Consider the following 16,984-nt stretch of genomic DNA (forward strand, 5'->3'; position numbering starts at 1 on the left):
GGCCCCTGGCAGCCAGTTTGGTGCCTGGCACCAAGCAGCACCCGCAAATGTTCTTGACTTTTTACCATGTTCCCAAACGGGGACACATCTTTATGGTGAGTGTTGACTGAACTGAATTGTCACAGCTGACAAATAGGAGGCCAGCTGAGGCCGCCTGTGTGTGTGGGTGACAGGGAGAACAATAGCTCCCTCTACATGGCACATGTTCCAAGGCCCTTTCATGTCCCTATCTTTTAATCATACAGATGACAATAATAACAAGGACCTGTCCCAGTTATTGGGAGCTAAGCACGAGGCTGGCAGGTACATAGCCAGCTAATGCTGTTCCCATCCATTGAAACCATGCTCACTGCAGTACCTCACTGTGCCCATGGTATAACATACAGCTCCCCCTTGCCTTGGTATGCCATGCAGGTCTCAATGACATCCAGGGTGGGCTCATCCTCGCAGAGGTCATATGGCATGTTCCCATCGGAGTTGACAGCAAGCAAGTCAGCCCCACTGCAGAGAAAGGGTCAGAGTGAGAGCAAAGCAGGTGTGTCTGGGTTGGCCTGGTGGTCTCCATCATCTAGCTTCCCACCCACAGACTCCCTGCACTTTCCAGCAGCCATGACCCCACCTAGGTGTCTCCCAGCTAAGTGATGTCCTTCCCTTCCCACCACATATCCTGGAATGCAGTGTTTCCGAATCTCAGGGTCCCAGCAGGAAGGGACCAAGGTCTCAGATGTGCTCCATCAGCAGATGGGCGCTTCCAGACAGAGGCCAAAGCCCTCTCAGATAACAACAATAATATGGTGTAAACAGGAGCAGGACCTGTCCCCTGCTACCTGCTTGGAACCAGACTAAAAGTAAGTCCTTTGCACATATTACCTTAAGGAGTCTCCCCCACTCCCCTGAGGGGTGCTGCTGTGGGCCTCACCTCACTCAAGAGGAGACAATGACTCAGAAAGGCACAATGATGTGTCTCAGGCCACACAGCTTGGATACGATAGGGTCAAGATCCAAACTCAGGTCTCTCACGGGTCAGCCCTTTTTACTCCATGGCTCACTATGCCAACCTTCACCAGTATGCGTGTGTGTCCTCTTTCAATCCCTCACCCAAAGAGCTGACCAGAGCGTGGGCACAACAGAGCCCTGGGGCCCCATGGAAGAACTCACCCTCTAGGTCAAAGCACCTGTGATGAGTAATTCTAATGGGACATGACTGAGAACTGCTTGGGAAGGATCTCAGTGAAGCCTTGGCTAGATCACATTGGTCCATAATCATGTCTATGAGGGACTCTCTTGACTGTTTTCATTATGTGGAAAGGCCCAGCCCAAAAGTGAGCAGCATCATTTCTGGGTTTGGGGCCCCAGACTGTGTAGGGGCAGAGAAAGCTAAGTGCTAAACAATCTGTACAGTCATTTCTCTCTGCCCTTGACTGCAGGATTAGCTGCTTCAAGTTATTCAAGTTCATTTCCCCACAATGAAGGACTGAAACCCAGAGCTGTAAGCCACTGAATAAATCCTTTCTCCCCTATGTTGTGTTCTGTTGGTATTTATCACAGCAGCAGAGACTAGAGCAGGATCCATGTGTGGCTGTGGGCACTATATGGCAAAAATACCTGGGGAACCACTGAAATGAAATGCAGCTCCATGGATTCTTTCCACTGCCCCCAAGGAACCCAGGAGGCCTGGGAACATGTATTTTGCTTCAGGTGATTCCAATACAGACAGCAGAAAAGAACTACTTCCCCTAACCTCTGGGCCCTCCTGGGAGGCACCTAATGGGTCTCTGATGCTCTGCCAAGACCTGTGTGAGTGGTCCCTTGCTCTCCATCTCCCCTCCTGACTCCCTGCACTAAGATGCTGTCAGTCTCTAGGACCCCACCCACTGGTCTTGCTTTCCTGCCCCATGTGTCCAGGGCCAGGCACAGGACACAGGTCAACATGTAAAATGGAAGGATAGCTGGAAAAGCAGCAGATAAATCCCTTTAAAATTAAAAATGGCTATCATATAACCCAGCAATTCCACATCTGGGTATATTTTCAAATCAATGGGAAGCCAGGTCCTGAAGAGAGATCTGTGCACACATGCTAGGGTGAAAGGGTAGCAGCGCCCAGCACCCATCAATGAACAAGAGGATAAACAGTCTTGTCTCTGAGCCCATTACAACATGGATGAACCTTGAGGACATTATGGCAAGTGAAATAACCCAGTCACGAAAAGATAAACATGTTTCCACTAAATGAGCAGCTGCAGCCGAGAGTCAGAGAGAGCGATAGTCACGGTAGGGGAGACGTAGATGGGGCTGGGAGGAGTCGTGGTCAAATAGCTGTGACCTGTGCAAGGTGAAGCAAGCTGGAGATGGGTGGTGGTGAGTAGCCGACAAGGTGGATGCATGAAACAGCATGGACTGTACACTTAAAAATGGCAAAATGTGTGAATTATATGAGATTGGCATTTTGACACAAAAACTATAAATCGAGTAAAAACTGTAAAAGAAAGAAACAGTAGAAAAGATGGAGAAATCAGGAGTGATGGCAAGAAAGAGACATGGCAAAAATACCTGGGGAACCACTGAAATGAAATGCAGCTCCATGGATTCTTTCCACTGCCCCCAAGGAACTGGGGGCAAGTAAACACACACACACAGAGAAAGGGAATTTAGGGAAGGAAGAGAGAGAGAAGGAAATTGATGGCGGGGATGGAGAAGGGGACTCGAAGAGCAGGAAGAACGGAAGACTAACTATTGCACATGGAAAAGGCCAACCACAGAGGGGAGGGCAGGCTGCCCTGGGGAGGGAGGGGCACGTACTACTGCACGAGGATCTTCACCAGGTTGATGTGGCCGCAGGTGGCTGCAGCGTGCAGGGGTGTCCACAGCTCATTGTCCTTGGCGTTCACGTTTGCACCATGGGAAAGCAACAGTTTCACGATTTCTTCAAAGTTGTCAATGCAGCACTGGGAGGGACACAGAGGTGGCAGAGTGAGGCCAGGCATGGCCCAGCACCCTGGTAGGGACACACTACACTCACAACAAGGACGGTGGAGACAGCCCGAGTTCGAATCCAGCTCTGTAACTTTGGGCAAGGCATCTTACTCTTAGAGTCAGTCTCCTTATTGTGTAAAACAGACGTTGATAACGAGCAAGATAAAAATAGCCTCAGCAAACAGCCCCAGTCAGCTATATTATAAAGTGTTAGTGGAGCTGCATTCAATTTGAATGGGCTTTAAAAATCCCAGACGGCTTTCTGCAGCAGGCAACATCCTAAGAGGAAGTCTTAAATCACCTCCAACTCAAGCAAGATTGCTCAGGTGTGTTTGGGGTCCCGGCCCACACCCTCCTTTGGGGTATTGACCTCTAAAGTATCACCCTGCACTGCTGTTTGAAACTTTTAAGAGTTTCTGATCTGGCAATGCAAATATTGCAGAGGTTCCCAAGTGACTAAGATTCCTCTCAGCAGGTTCTGGGGACCCTGGCACAGTCGCTTGAAGGAGATAGCCTGTCTGTGCTTGAGTGAGCACAAGCAAGGGGGAAGGCCCGATTCTGCAGCTCCCCCAAGAGAACACAGGTCCCAGGGACAGGGAGTGAAAGACTCCCCAAGGAACACAGCCTCACCCAGGGACAATAGAGGTGGGGGCAGAAGATGACATCAGTGGTCACTCTGCGGTGATTCAGGGGACATAAGATAACCCTTCCTGTCCAAATAAGCCAGATTTGGTCTTCAGAGCAACAGGAGATGGGGAACTGTCCTTATATAAGTAGCACAACCTGACTTGTTTATTAAAAACAAAAACAAAGAACATTTCACTCTGCTAGTTCCATGTGAAGAACAGTGTGTGTGTGTGTGTGTGTGTGTGTGTGTGTGTGTGTGTGTGTGTCTGTCTGTCTGTCTGTGTGTCTGTGTGTGTGTGTGTCTGTCTGTGTTTCCATGACTATGTGCGCGCGCGCGCACACACACACACAGACAGACAGACAGACACACGCACGCGGACAGAGAGAAGCTATGTTGAAGTCACCTAGTTTGGAGATGGTGGTGGCCTGACCAATGTAAGTAACTACACATATATAGGAAGGCGAACATGGAAGCCTGCAGAAGGATTGGAGGCACCTATGTGAGCCCATGACACCAGATGGTTGTGGTGTGGGACACCACCACAGCTCCCAGCATATCTCCAGCCAGCCAGGACCAGAAGAACACGCAGGAAAGGAGCAGCCATGTGCACAGATGGTGCCAGAGAGCCAGTTCTTTCTGCCAGCTGGTCCAGTATGGCTGGGTCTCAAGGTACCGTTCTGGACAGACACAGAAAGAAAGATACAGCCCATTGGGAAGGCCGGAGAACCATGCAGTGTCTTAAGACAGCCAGTAGAGGGAGACACAGGCACTGAAGCCAGGCATAGGTAGACAGCAAGAAAGACATGTGGGGGCAGCGTCCAGTTGTAAGGAGACAGGAGTACCAGGGGACTGACTGCACACCCAGAGCTGTGGAGTTTTATGAGAGTGGTCCCAGGACTGCAAAAGGGATGCACATGCCGTGTGGTGTGGGGGGGGGAGGGGGAGCAAGCCCTGTAATCACTGTGGAACCTCGGAGAGAAATGGCCCCTGCAGCAGGCTGACTCCTCCTGCCTCTTCTCTTCTAATACAGAGCCAGCTGAGTGCTTGTCTCTCAAGTGTCTGTCTCCATCCCTGCTGCCCAGGGGGCACTGCATCAGCTCTACCTCCAGATGCTCTCTGCTGTACTGTGACATCTGCAAACCTCAGAAGGTTCCTCATGACCCAGAGAAGCAGACCTGCACTCCTTGGTGAGCCTCGGGAGGCGCTGCAGGTGCCCCAGTCTCCCATGTTGTATGCAACAATACCCAGCTGGGCGATCCCAGCATGTCACTTCATTATCAGTAGTAATAGCTGTTGCTTCCGGAAGACCTACAAGGCCTGTCACTAGAATTCGCTTTAGCCTCTCACTGTAGCATTTAACCCTCAAAATGGAGCAGTGGTTCTCTCCTTCCTTCTGGAACAGAGAAGCACAAAGCCACACACATAATAAGAAATAGATTCACTCAAGGTTACAACCCAGCAGCATCCAACTACCTCAGTACTAGGGAGGTAAGGCAGAAGGATCATTAGTTCAAGACTAGCCTCGGCTGCATAGTAAGAGCCTACAAAAATTAAACAAAACATAAGGTACCCACACAATGGCACAATCAATATCGACAGTGTTGGATTAAAAGTGAAACAGTCCATCTCCAAAGGTCCTGTTCTCAAGCTGGCCCCTCCTGCCTCCCACTCTGCCTTCTAAGTACTCCTTCCAGCTCACACTCGAAAGGCTGGGTTACTTCCTCATGCCTCTGGAGCTGTTCCCTCTGCTCTAATGCTGTTCCTTTTCTTTCTGGAAAACTCTTTCTCACACTCACACAAACACTTTCTTCAAGTCCCAGCGCAGGTGTCCTTCCTCTTCGGAGCCTGTCTCAGTTCTCCTTTGAGGCAAGTCACCAGCTCCCAGCTGCGAGCTGTCCAGAGACCTCTGCTCCCACACCACCTCAGCTCAGCTGCTTATTTCTATGCCTGTGGTCACATCACACCACACAGTCTGGGAAGAACAGACACTTCCTAACTCCCTGTCCCTAGCAGAGCATCTGACACAAGAGCAGGTGAGCAAAAAGGGATTGAGAATGAGAGTCTGTGGGCCAGTGGGGGCAGATGCCTCCTAAGGACCATCCCAAGATAGAGCCCAAGGCAGGTGTGGGGCTGGTAGTAGAGTCAGGGGTGAGTTCTACACAGTTAGGCTCAGACCCTGCAGAGTTTTTCCCTCCTTATGCTTCAGAGGCCCAGTGCCCCAAAGGAGAAACTAGACCTGAGGAAGTCATGTGATCAACAGGAAGACAAGGAGGTGGAGTGGTGAGAAATGGAAGGAACCCTAGCCCAGGAGAGAGTCCCCACAAAAGAAGTTCACAAAGGCAAGAATAGCACCCTAGAGAGAGCTCCTGGGACTCTGCTAAACACTGTACCCAGACAGTCGAGGCTACTGATGTTAACTCTAGCTCAGCCATGGTTCACCGTTTGACTTAGATCCCAGAGATTTCACATCTAACATAGTCAATCTGTATTTCAACTCACTAAAATTAAATAAGAGTTAGAATCCAGTTCTTGTCTCACCAGCCACACAACTCTATGGCTACTTTATTGGTCCACATAGACACATAGAACAGTTATTCCCACCTTTGTGGACAATTCTACAGAATAGAGCTGCCCTGAGGTTCTGTTTCTTGAGATGTAAAATGGGAATAACAACGTTTTAGAGGGTCACTATGAGGATCAAAATGAGATATACCACTGAAGTGCTTTTGAAGTAGTCACATGATAAACTGTAATCAAAACTCAAATCTTTTAGATTATTTGAAATCTTTCATTACGTGTATACGTGTATATGTAGGTATGTGCATGTGTGCATGCATGTGCTCATGAAAACCAGCAGAGGGCATCAGAGCCCCTGGAGCTGTTGCTCAGTCTGACACAGGAGCTAGGAACTGAACACTGGTCCTCTCTGCAAGAGCAGTATGTGCTCTTAGCCACAGAGCCTTCTCTCTGATGTAAATGGAGATTTTCCTGTCTAGTTTGCATCCCACTGGACCTGCCACCTATGAGGTCCCACAGCTGCTTAATGAAATAACCACTCAGAGACTTAATATATATTTATAATTGTTTAGCCAATGGCTTAGACTTCTTACTGGCTAGCTGTCTCTTAATTATTAACCCATAGCTATTAATCTGTGTATCTCCACCGGGCCTTATCTTACCTGAGAATGCACCCTACCCTCCTGTGGCTACATGGCATCTGTCCTTTGTCTTTCTTTTCCTTGCCCTTTGTTTGGAATTCCCATCTAGTTAAATCCCGCCTGTCCATTGGCCAAAACAGCTTTATTCATCAACCACTAAAAGCAACACATATTTGCAGCATACAGAAGGACCTCCCACATCACTCCAGCCTGATTACTGCATATTCTGTGGTGAGCATTGCTCGAAAAGCTTTTCACAGGTGGTCATTTAATCATCTCTACAACCCAAGGAGATGAACACTGTTTCCCTTTCACAGGTGAGGAAACTAAGGCACAGAGAGCTTAAGGAATTTGTTCAAGGCCACATGCACGTGAGTGACGGTTCCAGGACTCAATCTGACTCTATCCTGATGGCCATTCTGTCACTGTTCCCCTGGTTAATACTGCCTATCCTCAGAGGTTGCCTTCTAGGTCCCAAATCCATACTGGACAGGGGATCTTGCCTCAGGAGCATCCTCAGAACTCCAGAGTGAATGGAGCTGGAGTTTGGGTGATTTCCCAAGAGCAAGATCCATGAGATTACTGAGATGGTGGCCAAAGTGTGGGTGCCTGAAGCCCTGGAGTAAGGGTGAAGAGTACATGCAGACAGCCCTCAGGCTCAAAGCTGAAGGCTGTGGACAAGGCCTTGTCCCAGCATCTATGGGCAGAGAATGTGTGGCTTGTCTCCGTCCATGGGGTTTTAGTTGCCTTGTTTCTCCCCATCAGGCTGCACTCAAGCCCATCCACTAAATACTCCAGTGATGGCACAGAGAAGCTTCAGTGAGGCCACTCACCAATGCAACGTGCACATGCTGAATACCTACCATATGTAACATGGGGAAAGATGCTACAATGGAATGGATAGATGGAACACAATGGATAAGAAGACAGGCTGGGCTGTGGTGAGGCTCAGGGTCTGAGATAAGGCAACCTCAGAGTGGCACCCTAGTGCTAAATGATTAGAGAGGAGGGGTCACTTGTTATAGCCCAGATCTCAAGCTCTTCCTGGGGACAGGAGGTGAGAACACAGGGCAATGTAAAACAAGCAGTGGGGAAGAGACCACTGTGCAGGACCTGAAAGGCAGTGACCTAGCCTGGGAACTGGGGGAGGGACAGAGACTGGGCAGGACAGACCTTAAGGGTCTTGTGCAGAATAGCCAAGGTTTGTCCTCTACCCTCAGCATTAGGAAGAAGATACTAGAGAGTTCTGAACTTGAGTAAACTTTCAGGTTTGAGAGAAAAGAATTAACAGCAAGACTCAACTGAACATGAAGGCCATGGAAGGTAAAGCTTCCATGTGGGTGGCGACAGCCAAGGCTGTCCCCAGACAGGGAGGGCTGTCACCACACTCCCTTTGTTGGACAGCACGTGCTTCATGACCATAGTTCTTGGCTATGTGACCTTAGACAACCAAGTCAAGCAACTTTGTCCTCAGGGTGAGTGGATGGCCTGGTGGCTGTGACTGCACTCTGTCAATTCTCAACCTCTATACCAATTTTCTCACAGGCTGTGAGCACACAGTGAACAAAGGACCCCTGTCCTCAGAGCCTGTCACTGTGTATGTGTGTTTGTGCACCAGGGGCTCTAAGAACTTGTTTGTGACAGACACACACATCTCCAAAGGACAAAAGCCTTTCAGCTGGACTCTCTGTGCCCTTCTCTCATCATCTCCACTTCTCTGAGGATTTGGGGTATCTGTTATCAAGGAACAGGGAGGCCAGGGGAGCCCAGAGAGGCCTGCTTACCTGGTGCAAGGCTGTGAGTCCATCCTCATTACACAAATCAGGGCTGACCTTGTTCTTCAGGAAGTAGCGTACTGCAAGAGGAAGGGACAGGAGTGAGGTTACTGTCACACACTTGTAGGAACCCAAGAAGACACCCTCCCCCATGCCCCAACACAAATGGTCTTGCTTACTCCCAGCAGAAGGATAATGGGATGCTAACACCATCCCCATTTCACAGATGAGGAAAATGAGGCACAGAACCTAGGTCTTTGGTCTAGGATTTCCAAGCAGTACCTGTCTTATCCTGGGTCACATATACAAGGGCTGACAACTGTCCTGCCTTCCTCTGGGCCAGTCACTGATCTGAGCAGTTGGGGGGGGGGTTGTTCTTGGCAGTGCTGGGGATGAGGCCTTGTGCATGCTAACCAAGTACTCTACCACTGAGCTAGGTGTACCACTGGCCTTTTTTGTTTTGAGAGAAAGCCTTGCTTAGTAGTCCCGGCTAGTCTGAAACTTGCTATGTAACTCAAGGAGGTCTCAAATTTCAATTCTCCTGCCTCAGCTTCCCTCCTCTCTGGACCCAGCTTCCCTAAGCAGAGCAGTGAGTAGGCAAGTGGAATTCTGGGCCAGAGGACTAGTCAAGGGGCAGCTGCCTGAGGACATGCAGATGAAGGGGAAGTTTAGGCCTCACCCCAGCAAGAAAATGTCTCCATCAGCCTTGCTCAAGATGCACGGCACAGGTGGGCTCTCCAGCTGCACTGTCCCCTATGGAGCCACAGGCCACATCAAGCTATTGTGGTCATTTACACTGGGATTAATATTCATGTAAAACACAGTGTCCACCTCTCTGCTCAGCAGAGTGGTACAAAGTGGAAAGAATAGAAATCAAGGGTGCCAATCTTCATAGAAAGTTCTAGGGGACACTGCTGCTTTCAGGCATTGCAAATGGAAATCAGCTTCATATGTTCTAACCATTCTCTGCCCCGCCCCACTGCTCTGAGAATAGCATCTTCTACCCCTGCCTTGGATGTAAAGTCTTGCACGTTGACACGATCCCCGCTTCAGGTCACTGCCTTGCCCGATTCCATGGGGCACCGTTCATATTGTGGTTTGGAGACTAACTCCCTCTGAAGCTGTGCAGTGAAAGGCTTGTGAGTTAATCCTGTCCACCTGCCCCTCCACCTTCATTTCTTGAACTCCTAACATTTTCTGCAACAGTAGTTTGTGTCGGCTAAATAATCACACATCCTCTGACCTCTGAGCTTTATGCATAGCCTATTCTGGTTGCCTGGAAGACTCAATTATCTCTCCATCCATGCATATATCCACAAATCCAGGCACCCTCTCTAACATGCATCTGAGCATGTGTGCAATGTTATACATACACACATGCATATGTACACATATCTGCCTCATTCCTCATCCTTTAGGTCTCAGTCAAACTCTCTGGTCCCTCCCTGCTATATATCTTCACGGACAACCATATTACAGCCACACTGTATGACTGAGTAATTACAGGTTTTGTATCTGCCTGCCTGCTGAGCACTAGGCCCAAGAAAGCAGAATGTAGCCTGGTGTTCACGACTCTGTTCCTAAGGCCTGACACACAATGAATCCTCAGAAACTCCTCCGGGACCTTGACATCCTTGGCAGTTCCCTAGCCCATCTCAAAGACACAGGCTCAGGGCTGGAGAGATGACTCAGTGATAAAAAGCATTGGTAGCTCTTGCAGAGAGAGTATTCAGGTTCAGTTCCTTGCACCCACTTGGCAGCTTATAACCATCTGCAATTCCAGTTCCAGGGGATCCAATACCCTCTTCTAACATTCTGTCACCAGACATGCATGTGGTACAGATGCTCACATAATGTATAAATAAATAAATAAATATTAAGAAAATACATACAGGCTCTCCACCTTAGACTACCACAGACCATCTTGAGGGCTAACTTCAAGGGACAGACAACTGCTATAACAGGAAGTTCTGCCCACATGCAGGTGCTTCCTACAGAGCTTGGTAGAACCACTCAGTAGGTGGCTCTAGCCCAGGGCTACTTGAGGAGATGATGGCAAAGCCACCAAGACAGCTATCTCCATTGTTGACTGGAGTTGGAATCACCATGTCTTTGAGGATTTTTCCAGAGATGTTCACCTGAAGTGAGAAGTCCCATTCTGAACGTGGACAGCACTATCTCATAGGCCATCCTGGACTGAATAAAACAAAAAGAGCTGAGGACCAAGGTTCATTACTCTCTGCTTCCTGGCTGTGGGTACAAAGTGACCAGTCACCTTTCTCTCCTTCCACCATGCCTTCCCTTCCACGAGGGACTGTACCCTGGGACTGTAAGCCAAACCCTCCCTCCCCTAAGTGGCTTTGTCAGATGTTTTTGTCACAGTGATAAGAAATGACTAACACAGGCACTGACCACCCCAGGCCCAGCTTGTATCTGGGCTGCCAATGGTGCCCTGCACCTAACAGGTGGTTCTAGGGGAGAGAAGTGGACATTAGGACCCTGTCAGGGAACTGTTTCTAGAAGGTTCTTCTCACATGAGCAGATTCTAGTTGTCTAGATGGATGATGGCTCAGGCTTCCTTTCCAGAAGACTCTGAGGCAGGAAATAGCATCAGCCGCCAACAGCAGCATTTGCACAGTAATTATCGGGGGGCTCTCTGCACTGTGTGGGAGCCCAAGCCATGTAATTACCCTGAAGTCGGGCAGTTATTTTCATCCCAAGAAGTGGGACAAATCATCTCCAGCTCGAAGAAACCCTTAATACCCACAAGCCAAGGCTGCCTCAGCAGCTCTCACTAGGAGGCCAGAGCCTGGCTCTGAGCCCGGCTCCCTGGAGCAAAGCCCCACTACCCAGCACACAGCCAGCTCCCTTTCTCTGTGTTCAGCAAGAAGGCGGACTCTGTGCTTGTCTGCTCAGTGGTTTTTCTGTTGTTTTGTTTTGTTTTTAGAGGTACTGGGATTAGAAGCCGAGGATCTACTACTCAGTTCCATAAACCAAGCTGAGGGGGGCTGTAGACAGGAGGGGATGCTTCTGAGACCAGCTGAACAGCAGATGACCTTCGCCCCTGCTCCCCACCACAGACAGAAGGGCTCCCACAAGCAGGACAGAAGAAACTCAGCCTGGTGATGGGTCACTTGCACTGTGTTCATCCCAGAGAGGCAGAGCTGAGTGTCAAGATAGACCGCAGCACCCATTGCCATGGTAGATCCTGTGTGGTAAGGTCTGCAGAGGCTTGGTTTTCAAGGACCTACAGAGTGTGGCCCCACCTAGGGCTCCCATCTCAACCAACTCAGAGGCCAGATTATTGTCATCAGTCTGTGTGAATGGCACACTTGGAAGTTGCACTTGGCCTGCACATGGCTATGCTGAGATCTTCCATTTACCCTTCTGGATTCATGACTTACTCCATGAGCATCCTGAACAATGTAGGGAGGCAGACTGGGGTCTAAGGATTGACAGGGGCTCAGGAAGCACAAAGCCAAAAGGGTCACACTTTCTTCTCTAGCCAGGAGTGCCAGCTTCTCTCCTGGTTGCTGCTCTTGGGGCTGCTTCCTGCCCACCAGACCCCAGCTTCCAGGCTTGGTCATCAGTTTATCAGAGTGAACCATCTGTTCTCCAGTATGTGTTTAGCTGTGGCTTCAGCCTTCAGGTCCTTAGCTATAAAGTGGGGATCAAATGAGGACTTCTTTTTTAAGGTGCTGTGAGGATTTAGTAAGAGAAGGTCTAAGTGCTACTATTATCAGCTGAGAGAATAAACACTGAAACTAACTGGTGAGCTACACCTAGGTCCTACCTGGGTTGGGCACTGGGTACTGGGTACTGGGGATGTTCCCATGGGCATTGAAAATCACCCACAAGCTTTCAAGCCAGGCCTCACAGACGGAAGCAGTCTCTCTTCATGGAACTTTAACAAATGCAAGTAAGACCAGAAAGAGGCCTTGGAGGACATCCCTGTTCCCCAGTGGACAGAACACCCCGTGGGCCTGCCCCAGAACAAAAACACCTCTTGATGGCAAGCGGTGGCTCCTGGTCCCCTCCCCCACATATCCCGGTGCCCCCCTGCACTCCACCCACACCTCCCAGGCAATCTGGCTGGAATCTGGGCCAGCAAGGCCATCTGCTCTTTTGCTCTCCAGCTGCAGCGCAGGGCTGCATGGGGTCTTCCCTGGAGGAAGCTGGTGGCAGCTGCCTTCACAGGCAAAAGTCACCACTGACAAGACTGTGCTTTCCTTTGCCATCTGACCCACCTTGTCCCCTAGAGCTCACCGCTTGACCATGAGCTGGTGAGTGACTTGCGAGCTCAGGGATGGGCCCTGCTCCTGCACCTGAGGACTGATGCAAGATGACAGCAGGGTCTTCCTACAGCAGATGGACCTTGAGCAAGATGCAGCTCCCCAGGGTGCCCCAGGCCCACCTGCTGCCATCTAACCAGATGACTTGAGAGGCATGCTCATGATCACCATCTTTTCTTCCCAGTCACGTCTTTTCTACTGCATCAAGTTCCTGCATGAACCAGTCCCCACTTCTCCCTCCAAATCCTCCCTGCTCCCTCCCTGACTGCCGATTCTGCTGCACTGGCTTCTGTCATTTTCCAAACCAACCAAAGCTGGACTCCTGGGCCCCAGCCTCGACATCACAGAACCTGCATCTGAAGTCTTCTTTCTTTCCACCCTGGGCCAGCAAACAAATTCTTCTTTGTCCTTCAGATTGCAGTCAACCTCTCTGTGGTGCCCTGCCCTTCCTTACTGCAGGAGCCTTTTCTTCACGCCTCATGCAGGCGCTTGCCCCTGAGCCCTGAGGGTTATTCCTCATGTTGTCTTGCAGACACAAGACTCCTCAGGGAGGGACTCAATGACCCAAAGAGCAACAATTAGGGGTTAACAGAAGGCAGGGACAAGTGCCCCTCCACTAGCACCCTTTATCCAAGTGAGGGGATCTGGAGGATAGCCCTACTTATCAGCCCGACTTCACATGATCTCTACTCCGGACTGGAAACAGGTCACATCATTTCTCCTCCCTGACACAATACTCCTTTCTCTCTCTCATCCCAGGCCCTATGCACTCACTCCATCTGTAACCCAGTATTGTAATGGTTATCCAAATTGTTCTATTATTAATTTAAAAGAATGCAGGAGTCAGATAGTAGGGTATGAACCTGGTAGATCCAAAAAGTGAAGAAGAAAGCCCAGATGACCCTCCCCTCTGCTTCTCCAAGATCCAAAAGGACCTTCAAAACTCCTAAGCCTCTTCTCCTCCCTCCCTGTGTCTGTCTGTCTGTCTCTCTCTCTCTCTCTCTCTCTCTCTCTCTCTCTCTCTCTCTCTCTCTGAGTCTGCCAAAAAAACTCTTATAATTCATTCTGGTCACCTGAGCGTGGATTCCATCCTCTGAATCAAGGTTCAGTTTACTGACAGTTTCAGGGGGACAGAGCAAAGAAATCTCTCTCAACACAATGCTAAATGTGAAGAGCCTTGTGCTCACAGAGCTTTCCAGGCATCACATGAACCAGTCCTCACAATCCAGTCGGGAGGACATGTGACCCATGGCAACTGTACCTTTTATAGATGGGAAACTAAGACTAGGATTTGGGCATGTGAGATGATTTGCCCAAGTACAGTAAGGAGAAGTGGAAGGCTTGATGCTGAAAAGATTTTTCTTTATTGAAAAGATCATTTTCTTCATTGTTATTATTAGTGGTGTGTGTGTGTGTGTGTGTGTGTGTGTGTGTGTGTGTGTGTGTGTGTGTGTGTGTGATAGATAGGAGGGGGCATGAATGCACTACAGTATGCACCTGGAGGTCAAAGGACAACTCTATGAGTTGGTTCTCTCCTTCTGCCTTTACACGGGTCCCAGGGGTCAGACTCAGGCTGGCAGGCTTGTATAGCAAGCACCTCTACCCCCTGAGCAATCTTGCCATCCCAAGGCTTGGGATTTGAACCAAGGCTTGTTTGGATCCAAAGCCTGCATACCGAACCACTCTGCCAAAACACTGCCAAATTAAAACCACAGAATAGATGGCAAAAAGTGCAAGGAAAGGTCAAAGCTGCTGCCAACAGAGCTTAGTGTTCTAGAACATCACGTGGGAAAGAAGACAGTGATGATGACAGCAGTCACTGCCATAGCCTTGTTATTACCGTTTGCAAATGAGGTCCCCAGGTACAGAGGCTGACATTTAGCCTGAGGTCACGTGGCAAAGGAGAGGCAGCTTTGCAATGATTTCCAACACACAGTGCATCTTCCTGCTGCCTCTCCATCCTGGGCAGACCCCATGCCACCCCTAATTCCAAGCACCTTGGTGTTCTTCCTCCTCCTGTCACATGCTACCCATGGGGACTACACCTCCTCTGTGGAAAAAACTACCCACAGTGATCCTGTTTCCCTTCCTCAAGATGCTGACAGGATTGCCTGGGTCCAACCCTCAGTTCCGGACACTCAGAAAGCACAGTATCCTAGTCTTCATTTCCCTGCACTTCCAAAATCACTCCACTGAGCAATGTCAACTTTCCACCCACCATTGCTCATCCCTGGAGCAGAAATAGCCAGAAATAGTTGCTTCCAGGGAAGCATGGCTTCCTCGGGCTGGGGGGCAGAGGCTCAGTCAAGTGTAATGGTTGTTTCTCAGTAACAGATTCAGTACAGCCTCTTCCGGAAGTTTCCCAGGGTCCTGGGTGGTGGATGAGTCAGCCACGGTGAAGAGTAGCCCAGTGTCTTAGTAAGGGTTCCAATTGCTGTGAAGAGACACCATGACCACAGCAATTCTTATAAAGGAAAACATTTAATTGGGTAGCTTACAATTCAGAGGTTCAGTTCATTATCATCATGGTGGGACATGGTGGCGTGCAGGCAGACATGGTGCTGGAGAAGCTGAGAATTCTATATCTTGATCCAAGGGAACAGGAAGTAGTCTGAGACACTGGGTGCGGCTTAAGCATATATGAGACCTCAAAGCCCACCCCCACAGTGACAGACTTCCTCCAACAAGGCCATACTTATTCCAACAAAGCCATATCTCCTAATAGTGCTACTCCCTATAGCTTATGGGGAGCAATTATATTCAAACTACCATACTCCGGAAGATGCCAGTTTCCCTCAGAGTCACATCCTGAGGGCCCTCTTCTCCCTCAGACACTGACCAGAAATAAAAGAGCAAGTATCAGTCATCATATGGGATGACTACAACTCTCTCCCACTGCTGGTGGGATTGAAAGGGCGTGGCTTCTTTGGAATAAATATCAAATGACCATGTGACCACATGACCCAAAGACTCCACTTAGTGGGCTGAGCCTATGTGTCCACAAAGGATTCAGGAGGATCATGCTTTCCAGGCCAGCCAGGACTACACACTAAAACCCTATCTCAAATATTCCAAACAAAACAAACTTACACATCTTTACAGCAACACTGTTCATGGCAATCTCAAAGTATGAATAACCTGTGTGTCCATCAACTGATGAATGGATACATGGAATCCCAGGCAATGGAATATTATTCTGCACCAAAAGAATTCTGAAAGCATCATGGTAGGTCACAAAAGCTAGATAAAAAAGACCTCTTGTTGCAATATGACCCTATATATCTGTCAGGTGTCTGAAGCAGACAGGTGCACAGGGGTGTGGTAAGACAGGGCGGGGGGGGGTAAGGCAGGCAGAATGAAGTAACTGCTGTGGGTCAGAGTCTCCTCCCTTGGAGATGATGCACGTGTAGCAGAATTAGACAGTAATGGCAGCTGTGGAGGGCCTTGTTCCAAAAACCACAGGAGCACACACTTCAAAAAGTCTGCATCCAATGGTATATGAGCCATGCATCAGCTTGAAGAGAAGAGGAGGGGGCTCCAAATCAGGCCTAGGAATTCCATGAGATCTCAGTAGCATCTGTTCCCCTCATTACTGTACCCAGACAGCCAAGACAAGCCCAGTACACAATGTACTTGGTCCCCATGAGCCTCCACCATCTGGCTTCTACCTGCATCTCCAGCATCATCCCTCCAACCACCATGGGCCCCTTTCAGGACCATCCAGGCCCCACCATCTTTGTGTACCTCTGGGCCTTCTCAGGTCCTATTCCTTCAACCTGCCTTTCTTAACTTCCCTTAACTTTGTTAGTTATTGCTTAGCCTCCAGGTCCCATCTTAAATGTCACTCTGTGAGGACTCAGATACTCCCGCTTCCCACCCCCTGGCTCCTGGGCTAGTGGGTACCTTTACAATGCACTGTCTGTCTAGTCGTAAAAGCACAATGTTAGAATGTGCTGTGTATGGGTCCTTGTCTTTGCTAGGCTGTCTACTCCGGATGTGGGCAGAGTGGAGCAGCTCTGAAGGCAGGCAGGGTAAGAGAGTCACCTTTTGTTACTGTAATGCAGTTCAGGCTCCCAGTCCATAACTGAGCTTGTAAGAAAAAAGGCCCACATGGCCCCTGCCCAACTGACCGGAATCTGTCTTTGGGCTACTCTGTCT

At 49.5% G+C, this 16,984-nt stretch overlaps 1 protein-coding gene across 2 annotated transcripts in view; it reads right to left on the reverse strand.

Annotated features, from left to right (window-relative positions):
* Nucleotides 1-16,984, reverse strand: part of Ppp1r16b (protein phosphatase 1 regulatory subunit 16B) — a 71,215-nt gene that overhangs the window by 13,578 nt on the left and 40,653 nt on the right. For both annotated transcript variants that reach the window (XM_035447118.1, XM_035447117.1), the window contains exons 2-4: nt 8,544-8,614; nt 2,800-2,945; nt 398-501 (exon numbers count right to left, since the gene is read on the reverse strand). In XM_035447118.1, the coding sequence (XP_035303009.1) occupies nt 398-501; nt 2,800-2,945; nt 8,544-8,614 (321 nt within the window). The remainder of the gene's footprint in view (nt 1-397; nt 502-2,799; nt 2,946-8,543; nt 8,615-16,984) is intronic.

Source organism: Cricetulus griseus, chromosome 6 (genome assembly GCF_003668045.3).
Source record: "Cricetulus griseus strain 17A/GY chromosome 6, alternate assembly CriGri-PICRH-1.0, whole genome shotgun sequence".
NCBI classification, from domain to species: Eukaryota; Metazoa; Chordata; class Mammalia; order Rodentia; family Cricetidae; genus Cricetulus; species Cricetulus griseus.